The sequence below is a fragment of the Myotis myotis genome, unplaced genomic scaffold (assembly GCF_014108235.1).
Source record: "Myotis myotis isolate mMyoMyo1 unplaced genomic scaffold, mMyoMyo1.p scaffold_m19_p_55, whole genome shotgun sequence".
NCBI lineage: Eukaryota > Metazoa > Chordata > Mammalia > Chiroptera > Vespertilionidae > Myotis > Myotis myotis.
This window is the reverse complement of record NW_023416363.1, coordinates 276109-297265: the sequence shown is the minus strand read 5'-3', so window position 1 is coordinate 297265 and position 21157 is coordinate 276109. Positions and strand designations below refer to the sequence as shown.

The following is a 21157-nucleotide window of genomic DNA, read 5'->3' as shown; positions in this document are numbered from 1 at the left end:
AAGGAGGGAGGACAGAGACACACTCAGGATACCGGGAGGGATGTGAGGCTCTTACTCGTGGATGCAGTAAATGCAAAGTTCTTCCACATCCCATCACGGTACATGAACCTCAGCCTCACCCAGGAGGCCCCACTCCAGGGAGAAGGTAATGGACATGGTCTCCAATGTCATACTCCATCATTATAGAGGTGGTTTATTCTACTATAGTAGCTTCTCTCCTAACACCAGAATGATGTCCCTTCCTCCCCCAAACATCCCCACATCCATTCTCTGGTAACCCTGTTCCCAGTCACCCCACCTCAAAGAAAACCACAGGTCCTGGTGCTCGCTTTCAACCCACGGCCACAATGGTCACTGACTGCACAAAAGAACAAAGCAGGCATCCGGACCTGATGCGAGGCCCAGTACTCTTTTTAAAAAATAAATATTTTTATTGGTTTTAGTGAGGGAGGGAGAGAAAGACAGAAAACATCAATGATGAGAGAGAATCGTTAATTGGCTGCCTCCTGCCTGCCAAGAACTGGGGATTGAACCCACAACCTGTGCATGTGCCCTTGACTGGAATCAAACCTGGGACCCTTCAGTCCGCAGGCCGATGCTCTATCCACTGAGCCACACCGGCTATGGTGGGGCTTGATACTCTGTTACTAGGAAGACCAATATATATACAACAGGCTTCCCTGTCATTTTGCTTTAATAGCACCTATGCCTCCACGACCATTTCATGTCCCCTCCTTCCTCAGAAGCCGTGGCCGCCAGCTGGGTTATCCTCGATGCCCAGCCGCACCCCGGTGCCCAAGCTAGATCTGCACTCGGGCATCCAACGTTCGCTTCCTGATTCACTGTTAGCATTACCATCATGGTTAGGATTCCTCTTACTGTTACTCAGAGTTCCCCCTCTCCACACACTGCCCACCACCTTTTGTAAACTGTCCATCTGACAGAGGTCCAGAATGGTGTGTCCAGCTGCCCACTGAGGAATTGCACTCCTTTGTTCTCTGGAACATCGCACACGCTGAATATGTCTAGAAGAAAAACTCCTGCCCTAACCGGCTTGGCTCTGGATAGAGTGTCAGCCTGCAGACTGAAGGGTCCCAGGTTCAATTCTGGTTCAAGGGCATGTACCTTGGTTGCGGGTACATCCCCAGTGGAGGGTGTGCAGGAGGCAGCTGATCGATGTTTCTCTCTCATCCAATGTTTGTAACTCTCTATCCCTCTCCCTCTCTGAAATCAATAAAAATATATTAAAAAAAATAAAATTGAGCTAATCTTCCATTTCACCAGCAACAAATGAAAACACACACACACACACAGAAAATATCCACAGCGCAATTTCCTTGAGATGTTAACAGTGTGAGGTTTAGCTGCAAACTGACTGGCATTCTCTCCTTTGTTAGCGGCCTGAGAGACACACTGTCATGTTGATGTATCAATGTGAAAGTGTTGTCCAGTCAAGAACTGAAGTTTTGTATAAAAACGGAGACCATTTTTTTCCAAGAACAACTTGGTCGAGAAATGAATTGTTTGAGATGGGAGACATTCTAGAACCAAGGTTTTTGTTTGTTTGTTTGTTTGTTTTTTAAATATTTTTTATTGCTTTCAGAGAGGGAGGGAGAGAGAGAAATGTCAGTGAGAGAGAATCATCGGTTGGCTGCCTCCTGCACACCCCACACGGGTTCAAGCCTGCAACCCAGGCATGTGCCCTGACCAGGAATTCAACCGTGACCTCCTGGTTCATAGGTCGATGCTCAACCACTGAGCCACACCTGCCGGCCTTGAACCAAGGTTTTGAAACCTGACAACGAATGGGTCCGGGCTGCCTGTCACTACCTGAGCCAATTAAGCAGAGACAGGGTGAATTCCTATGCTAGGGTTTCTTCTAATACCGCTGCCATTATGGGAGAGTAGCACATCATCCACAAAAATCTGCTCTACCCCCCACCCCCACCATAAGCCACCTGCTTATATTGGGTAGGAGTACAAATTACATGGGAAAGTAGGAATTACAGGCCTGGGGAAGTAGGCACCGTATAGTGGATATACCTAGGTCCCAGGCAACCAGGGCTGGGTTCTAAAGGGCAGGCACCTCTGGGACTCCATTGTTTCTGCAATAAGGTTGTTAAACTTGCCGTGATGATAGACAGTTCTCAGAAAAGGAGAATGGACTGCATTTTGAGATCACCTCCCATATCCCCAGGCATACAACTTGCCTGGAGCCAGTCCATCCTTGCTGTTTCAAGGGACCTGGCATATATGGCATACTGTTCTTAATATGTTTGCTCACCTTCTTGGCACTATGTGTTTTAACCAAGGTCTCTGAGAAAGGTTGTTTCCCCAGGTAGGGATTTTCCCCTGAAGTTAGGGAGGGAATAAAACCTCTTAACTAAGTGCCAGGCGGGTAATTAATCACTTAACTATGAACAATCATGCTTAAGCTACATAATCTTTACTCCCTGGAATGGAGATAAGAAACGCCCTAACCTTTGGAATAGAGATTGATAGGATTGGAATCAACTGGTATAAATACAGATGTAACAAGACAGAACTTAGAAGACAGAACCTACACAGAACCTAGAGACAGAAGAACTTCGCTGGAGAGAACATGGCAAAAGATCCTGGACAGAAACTGGCAACAGAACCTAGAGACAGAACCTAGCGAGAGAACATGGCAAAAGATCCTGGACTGAATCTGACTATAGAACATGGCAAGAGAACCTGACTAGAACCTGGTGACTGAACCTGGCTGGAGAACCTAGCCAGAACCTGGCTGAAGAACCTGGCTACAGAATCTGGTGACCGAACCTGGCTGGGGAACCTGGGGAACCTGGCTGGAGAACCTAGCAAGAGAACATGGACACAGAACCTGGCTGGAGTTCCTAACCAGAACTTCGCTGGAGATCCTGAACAGAACTTGGCCGGAGATCCTGGCTAGGCTGCTGATCAACTGAACGCTGTCTCCGTGTCATTCCTTCTTCGCCTACTCCGTCCACGCCTTTGGGGACCCCTGGACCTACTGGGGATGGACCCCAGCAACAACTCTCAGCCACGTTAAAATGTGCTTTTTCTAATCAGAACCATCATGGTTAACAAATATGAAAAATATTTCCTATAACCATAGCTCATCGACACTATTCCATTTCTGCCCCTAACAGTTTGACTGTATTCTGTAACAAGTAATTTTTACTTCTTAATCCCTTCACCTTCATCAACCATTTTCTCAACCAGCTTGACCTCTGACAACCCTCAAAATGACCTCTGCATCTATAAGTATGTTTCTGATATGCTCAGTCAAATATTTCGATTTTTATATTCAATTGTTGATACACATGTAGGACCTTTTTTGTTGTTGTTAATATGTTTTTATTGATTTCAAAGAGGAAAGAAGAGGGAGAGAGAGAAACATCAATAATGAGAGAGAATCAATGATCAGCTGCCCTTTGCAAACCCCCAGCCCACATTGCCCACGTTGCCTGTCATCTGTAACCATTATACCCAATCCATGTTTCTTTCCCAGTTTCTCTCTCACTCCCTGTCCCTATCTCTCTCTAAAATAAATAAAAACATATCCTCAGGTAAGTATGAAAGTAATAAGAACTATCCTATCTAATAAAAGCTTAATATGCTAATTGGCTGACCATTTTGACCATTTGACCAGTCACTATGACACACACTGACCACCAGGGGGCAGATGCTCGGACTGGTAATTTATCTTGCTGCTAGTCTGGCTGATGAGGACTGGGCGAGATGGACCAGACACGCCCTGGAGGCCTCCCACGGCCCCTCTCCAGCCGGCCAATCTCCCATGGTCCCTCCCCAGCCAGCGGGCCCCAATCAGCCCAGATCAGGACTGGGCGAGAAGGGCTGGACACGACCTGCAGCCAACCTCCTACAGTCCCTCCCTGGCCTCTAAAATATTTCTTCTAGTCCTGACCCGTTTGGTTCAGTGGATAGAGCGGCGGCCTGCGGACTGAAGGGTCCCAGGTTCGATTCCGGTCAAGGGCATGTACCTTGGTTGTGGGTGCATCCCCAGTGGGGAATGTGCAGGAGGCAGCTGATCCATGTTTATCCCTGATCGATGTTTCTAACTCTCTATCCCTCTCCCTTCCTTTCTGTAAAAACTCTCTCTCTCTCTCTCTCTCTCTCTCTCTCTCTCTCTCTCTATATATATATATATTTAAAAAGGATACATTTAAAAAATAATAAAAATAATAAAATATTTCTTCTAATTAAATTCCTTTCAATATACACGAATCCGTGCACAATAAAATGAACAATAAAATGATGGGTATACTACTTTCCCAGGATTCCTCCAATTGCAAACCTTCTAGGAGGCCAGTAAGCAGAAGTCCTTCAGTGCAGCCTCTGGAACCCTGCGGACTACATTACCCAGAAGGCTGTGGCTCGAGCAGAGCTAATAGCAGGTCAGATGTAGGCATATGGTTGAAAGGGGGCGGGACTTCCGGTGTCCTCTGCTCGGGGCACTCCCACTTTCCCCCTTCCCCACAGTACCGCTATCCTTTCGCACTGAGGTGAGAGGAATCCAGACATCTTGGCCAAGGGCGCCTCCTGCCTGGGCGCGAGGATGGGGTGCGGCTCAGCGCCGTGGCCCCGGTCAAGCCTAAAGGACCAGGGACGGGGGGAGCCGCCCCCTCGGCCGCCGCCCGCTGCCCGCGCCCGCCCCGCCCTCAGAGTCCGCGGGCGGCGGCTGCGCCCGGGTGCCCGGCTGAGGTGAGTGCCTGTCTCCGGGGCCTCCCGCACGTCCGTGCCCGGGGGAAAGGGGTTTGGGTATCGTTGGGGGCAGGAGTCGGTGTTTTGGGTTCGAGCTCTTCGTTATGAAGAATAAATTATGAGAAATATCCAGTCACGCTCTGTCCGCCGGGGTGGGTTTGTTTGGATGTAAGAAAGCACCGTCTGGCCCTGGCCGGTGTGGCTCAGTGGGTAGAGCGTTAGCCTGCGGACTGAAGGGTCCCGGGTTCGATTCCCGTCAAGGGCACTTGCCTGGCTTGCAGGCTCGATCCCCAGTAGGGGGCGCACAGGAGGCAGCTGGGTAGTTCTCTCATCATTGATGTTTCTCTCTCTCCCTCTCTGACATCAATAAAAATATGTTTAAGTTAAAAAATAAAAAAAAAGAAGCACAGTATGCGGGCCAGCGTGTCTCAGGGGTTGAACGGCCACCTTTGTAGGAACCAGGAGTTTCGGGTTCGATTCCCGGTCAGGGCACCTGCCCGGGTTGCGGGCTTGATCCCCAGTAGGGGGCGTGCAGGGGGCAGCCCATCCATGATTCTCTCGCTCCCTCTCCATTCCTCTCTGAAAAGTATGTTGAAAAAAGAAAGCACAGCCCTGGCCGGTGTGGCTCAGTGGATAGAGCATCGGCCTGCGGACTGAAGGGTCCCGGGTTCGATTCTGGTCAAGGGCACGTGCCCGGGTTGCAGGCTCCATCCCCAGTGGGGGACGTGCAGGAGGCAGCCGATCCATGATCCTCTCTCATCACTGATGTTTCTGTCTCTTAGCCCTCTTCCTTCCTCTCTGAAATCAATTAAAAATACATTTTAAAAAAATTAGAGAAAAAAAAAGAAAGCACAGTTCGACCCGCCTGGGACTTGTCCGCGGGACCTGGACGTGTGGCCCCCCCTCCCCACTGGGCCTCTGCCCCTTGTCATGGAACAACGAGCAACCCCTGGAGGACAGGGAGCCGGGGAGTCCCAGGTGCCCCCTGGCCTCTGCAAACCCCACATGCCTGTGATCGCTAACCATTTTACCCAGTCTTTTTACAAAAAATATATATTTTATTGATTTTTTTACAGAGAGGAAGGGAGAGGGATAGAGAGTTATTAACATCGATGAGAGTTAGAAACATCGATCAGCTGCCTCCTGCACACCCCCTACTGGGAATGTGCACGCAACCAAGGTCCATGTCCTTGACCTGAATGGAACCTGGGACCCTTCAGTCCGCAGGCCGACGCTCTATCCACTGAGCCAATCCTGTTAGGGCTTACCCATTCTTTTTAAAAAAATATTATCATTGACAGCATCTTAATTTAAAAATATATATATTTCTTTATTGATTTCAGTGAGGAAGGGAGTAGGAGAGAGAAAGAGAAACATCAAGGATGAGAGAGAACCATTGATCGGCTGCCTCCCGCACACCCAGGCATGTGCCCTTGGCCGGAATCGAACCCAGGACACTTCAGTCCGCAGGCTGACGCTCTATCCACTGAGCCACACCAGCCAGGGCCGTTTTACCCATTCTTATTGCTTTTGCCCACTTCCTTATCTGATCTTTGTCCTTGCACCGCATTCAAGCAGCTGGCTTACGGGGGAAGGTGGGGGGGTGCAGAGTAGATTTTTGTGGCTGACCTGCTGCTCTCCCCCCCTGCCTGCACTGTTGGAATAACCGCTCCTGGAGGATTCAACCCTGTCTCTGCTGAATTGGCCCAAGTAGTGACAGGCCGCCTGGACCCATTGGTTGTCCTGTTTCAGTTCTGGTGCCTGATGGTGATGTGAAGGGGGGAGGGGGGGCTGCAGGGAGGACTTCCGAGCCTCCCTGGGGCGGCTCCTGGCTGGGGGCCCCTCAGGGTGGGAGTGTGGCTGATGGTGTTGAACTTGTGAGTCGCTTAGGGCGCCCTGAGCACGGACACGGGTGAGGGGGGAGAGGTGTCTGTGATGCGGGGCAAGTAGGCAGCGGGGCTGGGGGTGGAACAGAGGACTGGGGATGTTAGGGAGGCAGTAGATGCAGAACGGGGTGCCTGCGAGGGGGTGGTGTGAGCCAATGGCGCCCAGGCTCTGGTGTGGGGACCCGGTGGAGCAGCGCCCCCCTCTGGCTGCGTCCGGCAGGGAATTGCTTTGCAGGCGGGAGGGGCCCCTAGGCCTGGCCCGCAGCTCGATGGCATCAGTGTGTCCCCGCTGCCCTTGCTGAGGGCTAAACACAGTCACTATGGAACCCTAATAGATGAGCAGACATCAGGGTCCCCAGGGCCTGGTGTCTCCTGGGAGGGAGGCCGCCCTGGAGGAGGAGCAGGAGCCGTGGGAAGGTGTGTGAGGGGTGGACTGGGAGCGTCTCAGAAAGACAAAGTGTGTGGAGAGCGGCTACAGCGTTTGGACAGGTTCAAGCCTCGGACTAATGAGAGGGCACGGTCCTCTCGTAGCAAAGCCACGTGCAATTCCCAGCTTGGAGGGCACAGCTACTCCCAGCACAGGTACAGCCAAAGGCTACGGTTGTAAGCTTGACCTTATGGTCCGAACCTGTGGTCCCAGGTGGCTGAGTGATACGGGCTGCGGGAGGTGCAGCAAGTTCTGTAAAAACAAAGCTTGATAGAGTTCAGGTGCATGTAATTGAGTAGACGCGAGAACATGGTAGACATCTTGAGCACGCCCTTACTTTGCCTCGTGGAATCTGTCTATAAAATAAAGACTCGGCTTGCAGGCCGAGGTGCTGTCTCTCCATCCGAGAGCAGCGTCCCACCTAGCCCCAGCTTTATTCTCTTGTCTGTCTTCTTTAATCCTTCACCCTGGCCGTGCTGAGTGAGGTACAAAAGTGTATGGTTTTCCCTGTCCCCATCTCGACAGGACCGCGTGACCTTTGACGACGTGGCCGTGTACTTCTCCCGGGAGGAGTGGGGGCTCCTGGATGAGGCTCAGAGACGCCTGTACCAGGAGGTGATGCTGGAGAACTTGACCCTTGCATCCTCTGTGGGTAAGACTCTCACCGTCTCACCGGGGACGTGGACTAGGCTCTGCCCTGCCCCCCCTCCTTCCCCCAGAGGCTGCTCTGTGGGCCCCACATGCTCCCCTGTGGACCCCATCCCTGCCCTCTTCTCTCTGCTGCAGCCCCAATACCTGCTGCACTGAACTCTTCTCGTAGGGACGGGATGCCGTGAGCCTAATGCCGTTCACCATGCTTGCCCCCTCCCTGGCCAGGGCAGTGTGCCGATCTGAATGATGGTTCTGTAGTTTAGTTGTAATTTTGATGTGGTTGTGGGTGGAGGTTAGTACCACATTCACCTCTGCAGCCCTCTTGCCCAGAAGCTCCATTGGTTGCATTTTGTGTGTGCCCTGACCAAGGAAGGAACCTGTAACCTGAGTGTATCAGGGTGATGCTTTCACTAACTGAGCCACTTGGGCAGGATCTGAGTCGATTTCTTTATATATATATATAAAAGCCTAACATGCAAAGTGTCCCCTTGGCAGTTCGACCACTCGCTATGACGTGCGCTGACCACCAGGGGGCGGCGCAGAATGAAGGAAGGTACCGGGCAACAGTCGGCAGCCGCTAGGGACCCTAACCGTGCATGAATTTCGTGCACTGGGTGTCTAATCATTAATATAATGAGTTTTTGTGATAGGTTTTCAGTTAAAGTCTATTTTCTCTAGAAGTATGGCTACTTACAAGTATAGTCTACTCTATTTGACTTACATTTGCATAGCTTATTTTTTCAATTTCTAAACTTTCAGCTTATATATTTGGTTAAAGCTTGAGTCTCTTACAGACAACATATGGTTTGAACTTTTTTTGTTTAGTTTTTTAGTCCTCATCTGAGGATAAGTTATTTTATTGATTCTAGAGAGGGGAACGCAGAGGGAGGGAGGGAGAGAGAAACATCGATTGGTTGCCTCACGATGGAATCGCCCAGTCCTGGGATCGCTCTCACAACCTGGGTACGTGCCCTGACCGGAAATAGAACCCTTGACACTCTTACTACTGAGCCATACTGGTCGGGGCTTAACTTGTTTTTCTAATCCATTCAGCCCCTGTGTGTGATTTGATTGAAGAGTGTTTAAGTACTTGAGGATTGGTATCTTGTCAGTTTTTGTCTGGTTGTTTTGTAGTTCCTCCGTTCCTTTTTTTACTCTCTTGCTATCTTCCTTTATAAATTTATGATTTTACATAGATGTGTGCTTTAATTCCTGCACCTATATTTTTGGTTTATCTATTGTAGGTTTTTTGCTTTGTGATTACAGTGATGCTTATAAAACATCTTAGAACAGTGTAGTTTAATCTGAAAAGAATCAGTCATATGTAAAACTACCATTTTACCTTGGTTAGTGTGTCTCAGTTCATTGGGTGTTTTTCCTTGCACCGAAAGGTTTCCGGTTTGATTCTCTGTCAGGACACATGTCCCAGTTGCTGGCTAGATCCCTGGTAGGGGATGTGTTGGAGGCAGCAGATCCATGTTTCGCCCTCACATCAATACTTAACTCTTTTCTTCTTCCTTCTTCTCCCTGTAAAATAATTAAGAAATCTTTCATATTGTTGAAAAGCTACCCTTTTAATATCCCATCTCTCTGCATTCTATGTTTCTGAATTTAAGATTTTTTTTTTCTTTATTTACTAAGTTGACAGAGAAAGTAAGGGGTGGGGGGAGAGAGAGAAAGAAAAGAAACTTTAATTTGTTTGTTCCAGCGTCCATGCATTCATTGGTTGACTCCTTCATGTGCCCTGACCTGGAATCAAATTCACAACCTTGGCATATGGGGACATTCCAACCAACTGAGCTATCTGGTCATGGCAACGTTGTGCTTCTGAGTCACAATTTACATCGTTTTATTGTTTAATTATTATTAAATTATTGTAGCGAGGGCTTTTTAACAAATGTATTTGTGTATTATTTATTTTTTATTTTTTTAAATATATTTTTATTTCAGAGAGGAAGGGAGACGGGGAGAGAGTGAAACATCAGTGATGAGAGAGAATCATTGATTGGTTGCCTCCTGCATGCCACCCACCGGGGATCAAGCTGGCAACCCAGGCCTGTACCCTTGACCAGAATCAAACCTGGGACCCTTCAGTTCACAGGCCAATGCTCCATCCACTGAGTCAAACCAGCCAGGGCTGTATTTTATTTTTAATATATTTTTATTGATTTCAGAGTGGAAGGGAGAGGGGGAGAGAGATAGAAACATCAATGATGAGAAAGAATCATTGATTGGCTGCCTCCTGCATGCCCCCCATAGTGGATGGAGCCCACAACCCAGGCATGGGCCCTGACCAGGAATTAAAAGGTGACCTCCTGGTTCATAGGTTGATGCTCAACCACTGAGCCTCTCTGGCTGGTCCTTTTTCTTTTTCTTTAATATGTTTTTATTGATTTTTAGAGAGAGAGGAAGAGAAAGCGAGAGAGAGACATCTATTAGCTGCCCACTGCACACCCCCTACTGGGAATGGCTTTAAAGCCAGACATGTGGGCTGACTGGGAATGGAACCAGCGACTGCTAGTTGCATGGGAAGATCCTCCACCAATAAAGCCATACCAGCCAGGGCTAGAATTTCTCTGCAGCTCATTGAAAAAAAAAAAAAAAAGTTTCTGCCCGGCCAGTTCCTGTGTTTACGGGCTCCTTTTGGTGTAGAAAGGTCTTCACCTTCACTGGATTGAGAGGTCATTGGCCCGTCTGGGTGTGGCGGTTCTGGCTGGGGAGGAACCAGCTGTGCAGTCACAGTGCAGCTGTGGGAGCTGAGCTCAGGGATGGCTAATGTAGGGGTTCTCAATAGCCAAGGCTGCCAGGTGAGCTCATGGGTATCTGGTCATGTGGAAGCTGGGTAGGGCCTGACATCACCACTGTGTTCCAATCATACGTGAACTATTTTCCATGGAACCAGTGTTTTGAGTCCTCTACCATTCTTTGGCCTTAGAGGTGTACTAATGCCCAGTAACAAACCTTACGTCAACTTTCCCTTCCTCACTATTGCTACTTTGTCCTTGTTACTCTGACTTGTAGCCCGTGGAGAATCTACACTTCTCTGGCCTTCATAGCTCACATATTTCTCTCACTTCTTCCTCTCGTTTTGCAACATTGGTCCACCTGAGCCGTGAAATCAGCATTCATTTTGAAATTGGCCTTATTGGCAACTACTCTGTTGTGATGGTTTTTCCCCCCCTCAGTTTGGACCTGTGCTGCTGATTCTTCTATTTCTATTTTTTTTTAAAAAATATATTTTATTGATTTTTCACAGAGAGGAAAAGAGAGGGATAGAGAGTTAGAAACATCGATGAGAGAGAAACATTGATCAGCTGCCTCCTGCACACCTCCCACTGGGGATGTGCCCGCAACCAAGGTACATGCCCTTGGCCGGAATCGAACCCGGGACCTTTCAGTCCACAGGCTGACGCTCTATCCACTGAGCCAAACCGGTTAGGGCTATTTCTATTTTTTTAATATATTTTTATTGATTTCAGAGAGGAAGGGAGAGAGATAGAAACATCAGTGTTAAGAGAGAATCTCTGATCAGCTGCCTCCTGCATGCCCCACACTGGGGATCAAGCCCACACCTGGGCATGTGCCCTTGACCAGAATCGAACCCAGGACCCTTCATTCCACAGGCCTATGCTCTATCCACTGAGCCAAACCCCTACAGTTGGACCTGTGCTTCTATCACAGCCTTATGTCTCTAGCACGAAAGGTCCTATAGAAATCCTTCCACAAGAGAAGATTGCCAACACACACTTGTGTTATACCCTGTTCTTGTCTCCTTTCTTCGGTGAGTCCTCTACCATTCTTTGGCCTTAGAGGTGTACTAATGCCCAGTAATAGCTTCCTAAACCAGATTTTAACTCCTTTCATAAAAAGCAAGCCATAGGCTCATTTCCCGATGTGACGAGTGCACATTTGTGATGGTGTCATTCTCAGAGTCAACCTGTACTTCACCTGGTGTTATTTGCATTCAGGTTACTGCTGTGGAGCAGAGGATGCACAAGCAAACTGTGAACGGAGTGTTTCTGCAGGAGTGTCACGGGCCCGCTCTTCCAGGGCTGCTCTGTGTTTCCGCAAGACCCACTTCTGTGAGAGCTGTGGTCCAGTCTGGAGAGACATATTCCATTTGCCTGCGGACAAAGGAACTCCACACAGCCAGAACGTGGTCAGGTGTGGGGTATGTAGGACACGATTTCATTTTAGAGCAAACCTCCAAAAACACCAGAAAAAGAGAAAAAATTATTTCACCTGGCGAGAATATAAGAAACCGTACAGGCCCAGGTGGACACGTGCTCAGGACCAAAATGTTCGCACTGCAAGACCGTGTTTTATGTGCAGTGCATGTGGGAAAACATTCAGGGATCAGTCCTCATTCGCTGTTCACCAGAGAGTGCATCCAGGTAAAAGCCTTCCCGTGTGTGGCCAGTCTTTTAGGCGAACCTCAACCCTCAGTCAGCATCAAAGATTTCACTGTGGGCCAAGGAAGTACAAGTGCGGCAAATGTGGGAAGTCCTTTCACCCAAAATCTGTGCTCATTTATCTCTGGAGAAGTCACGCTGGGGAAAAATGTGACCTGTGCCGTGAATGTACGCCATCTTTTAGCCGGAGATGCATCCTCATTCGACAACGGACCGTTCACTCTGGGGAAAGGCGTTACGAGTGCACGCAGTGTGGGGAGTCCTTTAGAAGAAAATTTTACCTCATTCTGCATTGGAGAGTTCACACTGGAGAAAGGCCCCATGAATGCCGTGAGTGTGGGAAATCTTTCACCAGGAGATCAGTCCTTACTCTACACCGGAGAGTGCACACGGGAGAAAGGCCTTCCCGGTGCAGCAAATGCAGGAGAACCTTTCCCGGTAGTTCCATACTCATTCTACACCAGAGAGCACACACAGGAAAAAGGCCTTATGAGTGCAGTGAATGTTGGAAATCCTTTAGCCAACAATCTTACCTCAGTCGGCACCAGGTAATTTACAGTGGAAGACAGTCTTATGAATGTAGTGAATGTGGGAAAGCTTTTTCATCTGCTTTCATCCTCAGTCGTCATCAGAGAGTCCACAGAAAAGAAAGACCTCATCAGTGCAGTGTATGTGGGAAATCTTTTATCCTAAGACAACAACTTCGTATACACCAGAGGGTTCACACGGGAGAAAGGCCTTACCAGTGTAGCGAATGTGGGAAGTGTTTTATTGCCAACCATATCTTTAACTACCACGAGAAAATTCACACTGGAGAAAGGCCTTATCAGTGCCATGAATGTGGGAAGTCTTTTATTTCCAAATCCAACCTCACGCAACATCAGAGAATACACACAGGAGAAAGACCTTTTGCGTGCAGCGACTGTGGGAAATGCTTTTTCCGAGGCCACCAACTTCGCACCCACAAGCGAGTTCACACAGGAGAGAGGCATCAGTGCAATGAATATGAGAAATCTTTTTCATCCGGTTTTAATCTCAGAAATCATCAGAGGGATCACACAGGAGAAAATCACACAGGAGAAAAGCCTTATGTGTGCACTGTATGTGGGATCTCTTTCACCACCCAGAGGAAGCTTCGCTATCATCGGGCAGTGCACACTGGAGATGGGCCCTATGAGTGCTGTGAATGTGGGAAATCTTTTACCTCTTGTTACTCCTTCCGGAATCATCAGAGAATTCATACATAAGCAAAAAGTCTTATGTCGAGCATGTGGCAAATCTTTTTCATCTGGCTCCGGCCTCCGTTATCATCAGAGTGTTCACACTGGGTTAAAGCCTCATGCATGCAGCGAGTGTGAGAAATCTTATCTTAAGCACTCCGAACTCATTCAGCATCAAAGAAGTCACACAGGAGAAAGGCCTTATGTGTGCAGTGAATGTGGGAAATCCTTTATGCGGAAACCTCACCTTCGTGTACACCAACGGGTTCACACAAGATAGAGCCTTCACGATTGCAGTGCATGTGGGAAAAGCTCTAAGGATAGTTCCCAGTCCAGTTGACAATGGAGAGCTCACACCGGAGGTAGGCGTTTGAGTCCAAAAATGGGGGAAATGGGAATTTTTTGGCCATAATTCTTACCTTTCATAACACTTGAGTCTTCATATTGGAAAAAGGTCCTATGAAGGTAGTGAATGTGTTAATTGTTTTACCTGTATTTATGGAGTTTTTGATTATCTGTGAGTTCATACAGGATGTGGGCTCTATGATGTAGCAATTGTGAAAAATATTTTACCCATGGCTTGACACTCTTTCACCTCCAGAGAGTTCACCCAGGAGATGGCTTTATGGGTACACTGAATGTGGGAAATTTCTCCCCTCGTATTTACCTTATTATACAGTGTGAAATTCACGCTGGATAAATACCTCCGATGTGTAAGGGAATGTGCAATTTTCTTGTTCCATATAATGATCCTGGAAGAAGCCATGAGACGCCATCTGTCTGCATTCAGTCTCATATTTTCCTTTGTCACAGGTGGGAGATTAAGTTTCAGTCATGTGGGAAGCATGTATATCTGTGTGCTTCCTAACTTCCCTGGGCTCTTTGCCATTTTCTTCCCTTTTTTTTCTTTAATATATATTTTTATTGACTTCAGAGAGGAAAAGAGAGGGAGAGAGATAGCAACATCAATGATAAGAGAGAATCATCATTGATCGGCTACCTCCTGCACACCCCCCACTGGGGATCTAGCCCGAAACCTGGGAATGTGCCCTTGACTGGAATCGAACCCAGGATCCTTCAGTCCTCAGGCTGACGCTCTATCCACTGAGCCACACCTGCCAGGGCGCCATTTTCTTTTGTTAAAGCCATTTACTCTACCACATGGCAGGTTCCCACCGTTTGTGTCCGTTACCATCCACATGTGCTCAGGGCAGCTGACCTCTATTCTCTCATTTATTACAGAAAATTAGGGGTAACCTGAGCTCTTTGGGGTTCACATTGGACAGGAACCCAAACCTTTGTTGACAGAAAATTTCATGAGTCTGGCTGGAGGGCCATGTTCTCCCATGAGTTTTTTCCAGCTCCTGGGTCACCAACCTGAACTTGCTGCGCATTGCTTTGGTTTGTACAATACTGTACAAGTCCGTACTGTATAAGTTCTCTTACACACTGGGTGTTCTGTTTACTGTGTGGGGTATTTTTTAAAATATATTTTTATTGATTTCAGAGAGGAAGACTGAGGGAGAGAGGGAGAGACAGAAACATCAATGATGAAAGAGAATCACTGATCAGCTGCCTCCTGCATGGCCCCTACTGGGGATGGAGCCCGCAACCTGGGCATGTGCCCTGACCGGGAATCAAACCATGACCTCCTGGTTCATCGATCGACGCTCAACCACGGAGCCACGCCGGCCGAGCATGTAGGGTATTTTATAAACATTTTGGCTCCACCAGTGTGAAGGGTGAGCATTTTTATGGGCCTACCCAACTTTGTGTTCTTCATAGGGATACTGTAATGGTAAACTATATCTCCCTGGTTTTTGCCGTCTTTGCATTCCTGCCAATAACCTTCTAGGAAAGATTGCAGGGCTTTCTGGGCCCCATTTGAAGCCTGGGTGCTATGAATTTTAGGAGATTCTGAAATCACCCTGTGCCCTGGCCTGCGTGGCTCCTTTGTTTGAACATCATCCCGTGCACCGAAAGGTCATCAATTCCATTCCTAGTCAGGGCCCGTGGGGTTGCTGGCCTGATCTCCGGTAGGGGGCGTGCAGGAGGCAGCAGATCAGTGTTACCCTCTCCCTCTCCTTTCTGTCTCCCTCTCCTTTCCTCTCTCTCTAAAAATCGGTGAATACATATTTATAAACAGAAAAGAAAACCACCCTGAGGAAAGGTCACATGTGACATTCTCAAGTACTTCTTGGCAAAGCATGAATTTTTCCTTTCTTCACAGGATAATTTCAGGGCTTGTTGAAGGAAATCTGTTTCCTCGGTCCTGCAAAGACCCTAGGCCCGTGGTTGGCAAGCTGCGGCTCGCGAGCCACATGCGGCTCTTTGGCCCCTTGAGGGTGGCTCTTCCTAAGCCTTAGGAGCACCCTAATTAAGTTAATAACAATGTACCTACCTATATAGTTTAAGTTTAAAAAATTTGGCTCTCAAAAGAAATTTCAATCGTACTATTGATATTTGGCTCTGTTGACTAATGAGTTTGCCAACCACTGCCCTAGGCCAGTGGTCGGCAAACTGCGGCTCGCAAGCCACATGCGGCTCTTTGGCCCCTTGAGTGTGGCTCTTCCACAAAATACCGACTTCTGCGCATGGGCCACGAAGTTTCAATCGCACTGCACGTGCGCGCCCGCACGTGGTATTTTGTGGAAGAACCACACTCAAGGGGCCAAAGAGCCGCATGTGGCTCGTGAGCCGCAGTTTGCCGACCACTGCCCAAGGCCTAAAACTTCTTCAGTGCAAGGTTTTAAGGAAGCCCTGTCCATTGTTCTTGTGCCTCTAGGTTAACACCTTTTTTTTAATTATTATTATTATTGATTTTGGAGAGAGATGAAGGGAGAGAAAGAGAGAGAAACATTGAGAGCTCAACATTGATTGGTTCCCTGCCACACGGTCTCTACCAGGGATGGAGCCCTGACCGCAGGCATGTGCATTGGGAACTGAACCAGCAGCCTTTTGGTGCAGGGGATGCTGCCCACCCAACTGAGCCACACTGGCCAAGGCTGGTTTACCTTTTAACAAACAGAACAGTGAGACATAAAAAATAAATAAATGAATAAATAAATAAATAAATAAATAAAATTAAAAAAAAAAAGAACAGTGAGACATCAAAGATGTATTGTAATGTGATCCATTTTCACTCCTTAGATAATAGGTGTGATTCTTGGTTTATGAAATAATTACTTTGGTGTTTTTTTTTTCCTTAAACAAGGTTTTACTTATTTATTCAGTGTGGCTCAGTTGGTTGAGCATCCCTGCATACATGCAGAGGTTGCTGGTTCAATTTCTGGTCAGGGCAAATGCCTGGGTTGCAGGCTCAATCCCCAGAAGGGGGCATGCAAGAGGCAGCCAAGAGATGGTTCTCTCTCTCTCTGTTCCTCTTTCTTTCTCTTTCTTTCTTTCTCTCTTTCTCTCTTTCTCTCTTTCTTTCTTTCTTTCTTTCTTTCTTTCTTTCTTTCTTTCTTTCTTTCTTTCTTTCTTTCTAAAAAAAGAAAAAAGCTGAAAACGGTTTGGCTCAGTGGATAGAGCGTCGGCCTGAGGACTGAAAGGTCCCGGGTTCAATTCCGGTCAAGGGCATGTACCTGGGTTTCGGGCACATCCCCAGTAGGGGGTGTGCAGGAGGCGGCTGATCGATGTTTCTGTCTCATCGATGTTTCTAACTCTCTATCTCTCTCCCTTCCTCTCTGTAAAAAATCAATAAAATATATTTTAAAAAATCAATAAAGACATTTTTCAAAAATTAAAAATCAACAGTAATCAGGTAACAACCTTTCTCCTTTTTAAAATGTAAAGGAAATATCATATTGAAACATAACCCAGCCCTAGTCGGTTTGGCTCAGTGGATGGAGCATTGGCCTGTGGACTAAAGGGTCCCAGGTTCGATTCCAGTCAAGGACATGTACCTTGGTTGCGAGCACATCCCCACTAGGGGGTGTGCAGGAGGCAGCTGATAGATATTTCTCTCTCATCGATGTTTCTAACTCTCTATTCCTCTCCCTTCCTCTCTGTAAAAAATCAATAAAATATATTTAAAAAGAAAAACATAACCCAAAATTTCAAAAATGGTTAAGCTAAGACAAGTAACAGAAGAGTTGAAAAAAAAAAAGTATAACAACAGAAATTATGAAAAGAACTTATAAAAATCACTTCTAGCCCTAACTGGTTTGGCTCAGTGAATAGAGTGTCGGCCTGCGTATTGAAGGGTCCCAGGTTCGATTCCAGTCAAGGGCATGTACCTGGGTTGCAGGCACATCCCCAGTAGGAGATGTACAGGAGGCAGCTGATCAATGTTTCTCTCTCATCAATGTTTCTAACTCTCTATCCCTCTTCCTTCCTCTCTGTAAAAAATCAATAAAATATATATATTTTTTAAAATCACTTCTAAACTACAATAGGAAATCTCTCCATCACACTGGCTCTGGCACAATGGTCACAGAGGTGGTCGGACACTCTAGGGAAGGCCCTGGCACAGGAGCATCGTGCTGTGTGTTTTTGTCCATTAATCCCCTTCATGCTGTATTCAGATCACCTCTCCTACTTTATTTATTTATTTGTTAATCTTCACTCCAGGATATTTTTTCCATTGATATTTTTTAGAGAAAATGGAAGAGAGGGAAGGAGAGAGAGAAACATCGATGTGAGACACATCAATTGGTTACCTTTTACATTCCCCCACCCCCAGCTGGAGCTGAGGATGGAACCTGCAACCCAGGTACATGCCCTTGACCAGGAATCAAACCTGCGACCCTTGGGTGCTCGGATGATGTTCTGGCCACTGAGCAACACTGGCCAGGACTCTCCCCTACTTTAAATGTACCCTTAAAACCCTCTATCTCCACGTTTCTCATTGTTAGGAGCTCCTTTTTTTTTTTTAATATATATTTTATTGATTTTTTACAGAGAGGAAGGGAGAGAAATAGAGAGTTAGAAACATCAATGAGAGAGAAACATCGATCAGCTGCCTCCTGCACATCTCCTACTGGGGATGTTCCCGCAACCCAGGTACATGCCCTTGACCAGAATCAAACCTGGGACCTTTCAGTCCGCAGGCCGACGCTCTATCCACTGAGCAAAACCAGTTTCGGCAGGAGCTGCTATTTTTATATTTCCACAGAACTATCACATTATCCTATATAATAAAACCCTAATATGCAAATCGACCCAACGGCGGAATGACCGGTCGCTATGACATGCACTGACCACCAAGGGGCAGACGCTCAATGCAGGAGCTGCTCCCCGGTGGTCAGTGTGCTCCCACAGGGGAGCACCGCTCAGCCAGAAGCCAGGCTCATAGCCGGCAAGTGCAGTGGTGGTGGCCGGAGCCTCTTCCACCTCTGCAGCAGCGCTAAGGACCCCTCAGGGGATGTCCACCTGCAGGCTTAGGCCCACTCCCGAAGGGTCCCGAACTGCAAGAGGGCACAGGCCGAGCTGAGGAACCCCCACACCTTGCCCAGTGCACAAATGTTGTGCACCAGGCCTCTAGTGTATTATAACAAAAAATACATTTTTTTAACTGATTGCTTACTCAGTTAAAAAAAAAGATTTGAAGAAGCCTGGTTGCAATCACATTTCTTTATTGATCTATAAGACAGACCTAGGTGAGCTTCTGAGGCTGATGAGATAATTAGTAAATGACGGTGAAGCAACGAAACATGAGGCCATGGCTTTCCTTCCACTCTTCCACGTTTTTTGTTTAGCTCACATCTTCCTATATTTTTCTCACCTCACTATTATCCCCCCAAGTTCACATGAATGAAGAAGGTTTCCCACTTTGTTGAAAAAAAAGAATTGCATTGTTGCCAGGATTCCAGCATAGCTAAAGGCTCCATTCTCTCACATCTTAGAATAAAGTGTCCTTTTTGTTGTTGTTAATCCTCACCCAAGGATATTTTTCCATTAATTTCTTGAGAGGGTGGAAGGGAAGGGGAGAGACAGAGAGAGAAACATTGACGTGAGAGAAACACATTGGTTGCCTCCTGCATGCCTGGACCAAGCCTGCAACTGAGGTCCGTGCCCTTGACCGGGATCGGACTCATTTTCCTTCAGTTCGTGGGCCAGCGCTCTATCCATTGGTCAAACCGGCTAGGGCTGGAATTGTTGCTTTCCATAGTGGGATAGTATTTCCTATATTTCCAGTTGTTTTTGTTATGCACAACATTACAGACACATCATCTATAATAATAAAAGGGTAATACGCTAATTAGACCGGATGGTCGAATGACCTTCCAGATTTCCGGATGAAACCGGGGCTGCTGCTGCCTCAGCCCTTGGAGCCCCTTCCACGAATTTCGTGCATCGGCCCCTAGTACACTTTAAAGAACAATGTGCAATGTTAATACACTTTATCACTTTTGTAAGTTCAGATATATAATTGCAATTCAACCTTAGTTGAATAATACTTAGTAGTATAATAAATCCTTGCTTTTTAGTCTTCATCCATTTTCCTGGTCTACCTGGGGGTTGCTTGGCTGCAGCAGGACACAGAATTGCACCCGGAGGTGTGAGGATGAATGGGTATTTTCTGAGCCTCAAAGTCTTCCTGGAAGCCAAAGAGAAGAGATGAGGGATCGGTCTCCCCACACCTCAGATCATGCGAACTGGGTGGAAATCCCAGATCTTCAACAGTCAACCGAGAAAGCAGGTGAATGATCCACTCTCTAAGCCTCAGTTTTCCCATTTTTAAAATGGGGGTTAAGAGCTCCCCTGCCCATCCAGTGTGGCTCAGTGGTTGAGCATCGACCTGCGAACCTGGAGTTCATGGTTCGATTCCCGGTCGAAGTGCGAGCCCCGGTTGTGGGCTCGATCCCGGGTGTGGGAATGTGCAGGAGGCAGCCGATCAGTGGTTCTTCCTCATCATTGATGATTCTGTCTCTTTCTCCCTCTCCCTTGCTCTCTGAAATCAATAAAAATATATTTAAATATATATATATATATATTAAAAAACACAAGTCTTCTTGTATCTTGAAAGCAAGGAAATTCCTTGTCGTTTTAGCAAAGTGGAAAAGAACCAAATTCCAATTCTGTATTAGCTTATTTTTTATTTTAAAATTAATTTAATTAAATTTATTATTCAGGAGAGTGCATGCTGAGCCTTCATTTTGAGGGTTTTAAAGACTGGGTTTTATTAATTCTGGGAAAGTGTTATGGAGTGAGCAAACTACCGAATGGTGTTACTGTTAAAAAAAAAAAAAAAAAAGATTGTTTCTCGGAAAATAGAAAAAAGACCAAAAAAATAGTAGCCCTGGCTGGGGTTGCTCAGTGGTTAGAGCATTGTCCTGCGCCCTGCAGGGTCTTGGGTTGGATTCCTGCTCAAGGGCTTAAGGGCACATCCCTTCGTTACAGGTTCAGTCTCCAGTCTAGGTGCAGGCAGGAGGCAAGCGATTGATTTCCCGCTCTCTTTGACGTTTCTTTCTCTTCCTTCCTCTCCCCTCCCCTTCCTCCCTTCCACTCTTTAACAACTCAATGGAGCCCTAGCTGGTTCGGCTCAGTGGATAGAGCGTCAGCGTGTGTACTGAAGGGTCCTGGGTTCGAATCCAGTCAAGGGCACATGCCCAGGCTGTGGGCTTGATTCCCAGTAGGGGGCTTGTAAGAGGCAGCCAATCATTGAATCTCTCTCATCATTGATGTTTCTATCTCTCCTCTCTCCCTCTCCCTTTCTCTGTAAAATCAATTAAAAAAAAAACTCAATGGAAAAAATATTGTCCTGTGAAGATTAACAACAACAAAATAACTTAAAAAGAATGCTTCTGGGAGAGGTTGAGCTGCAATGATATCAGGTATTTACATTTGGTATCATGGGCTTTTAGCATGAGTGATACCATGTAAACCTGT

General features: G+C 47.1%; 1 protein-coding gene across 1 annotated transcript in view; it reads left to right on the top strand.

The window, feature by feature from the left end:
* The first annotated feature begins 4523 nt into the window (after positions 1 to 4523).
* The window catches only part of LOC118657442 (zinc finger protein OZF-like), a 22506-nt gene continuing 5872 nt past the window's right edge, over positions 4524 to 21157 (top strand). The window contains exons 1-4 of the mRNA XM_036311471.1: positions 4524 to 4728; positions 7567 to 7693; positions 11661 to 13686; positions 19756 to 19967. Of these exons, the coding sequence (XP_036167364.1) occupies positions 7660 to 7693; positions 11661 to 13351 (1725 nt within the window). The 5' untranslated portion in view covers positions 4524 to 4728; positions 7567 to 7659 and the 3' untranslated portion in view covers positions 13352 to 13686; positions 19756 to 19967. The remainder of the gene's footprint in view (positions 4729 to 7566; positions 7694 to 11660; positions 13687 to 19755; positions 19968 to 21157) is intronic.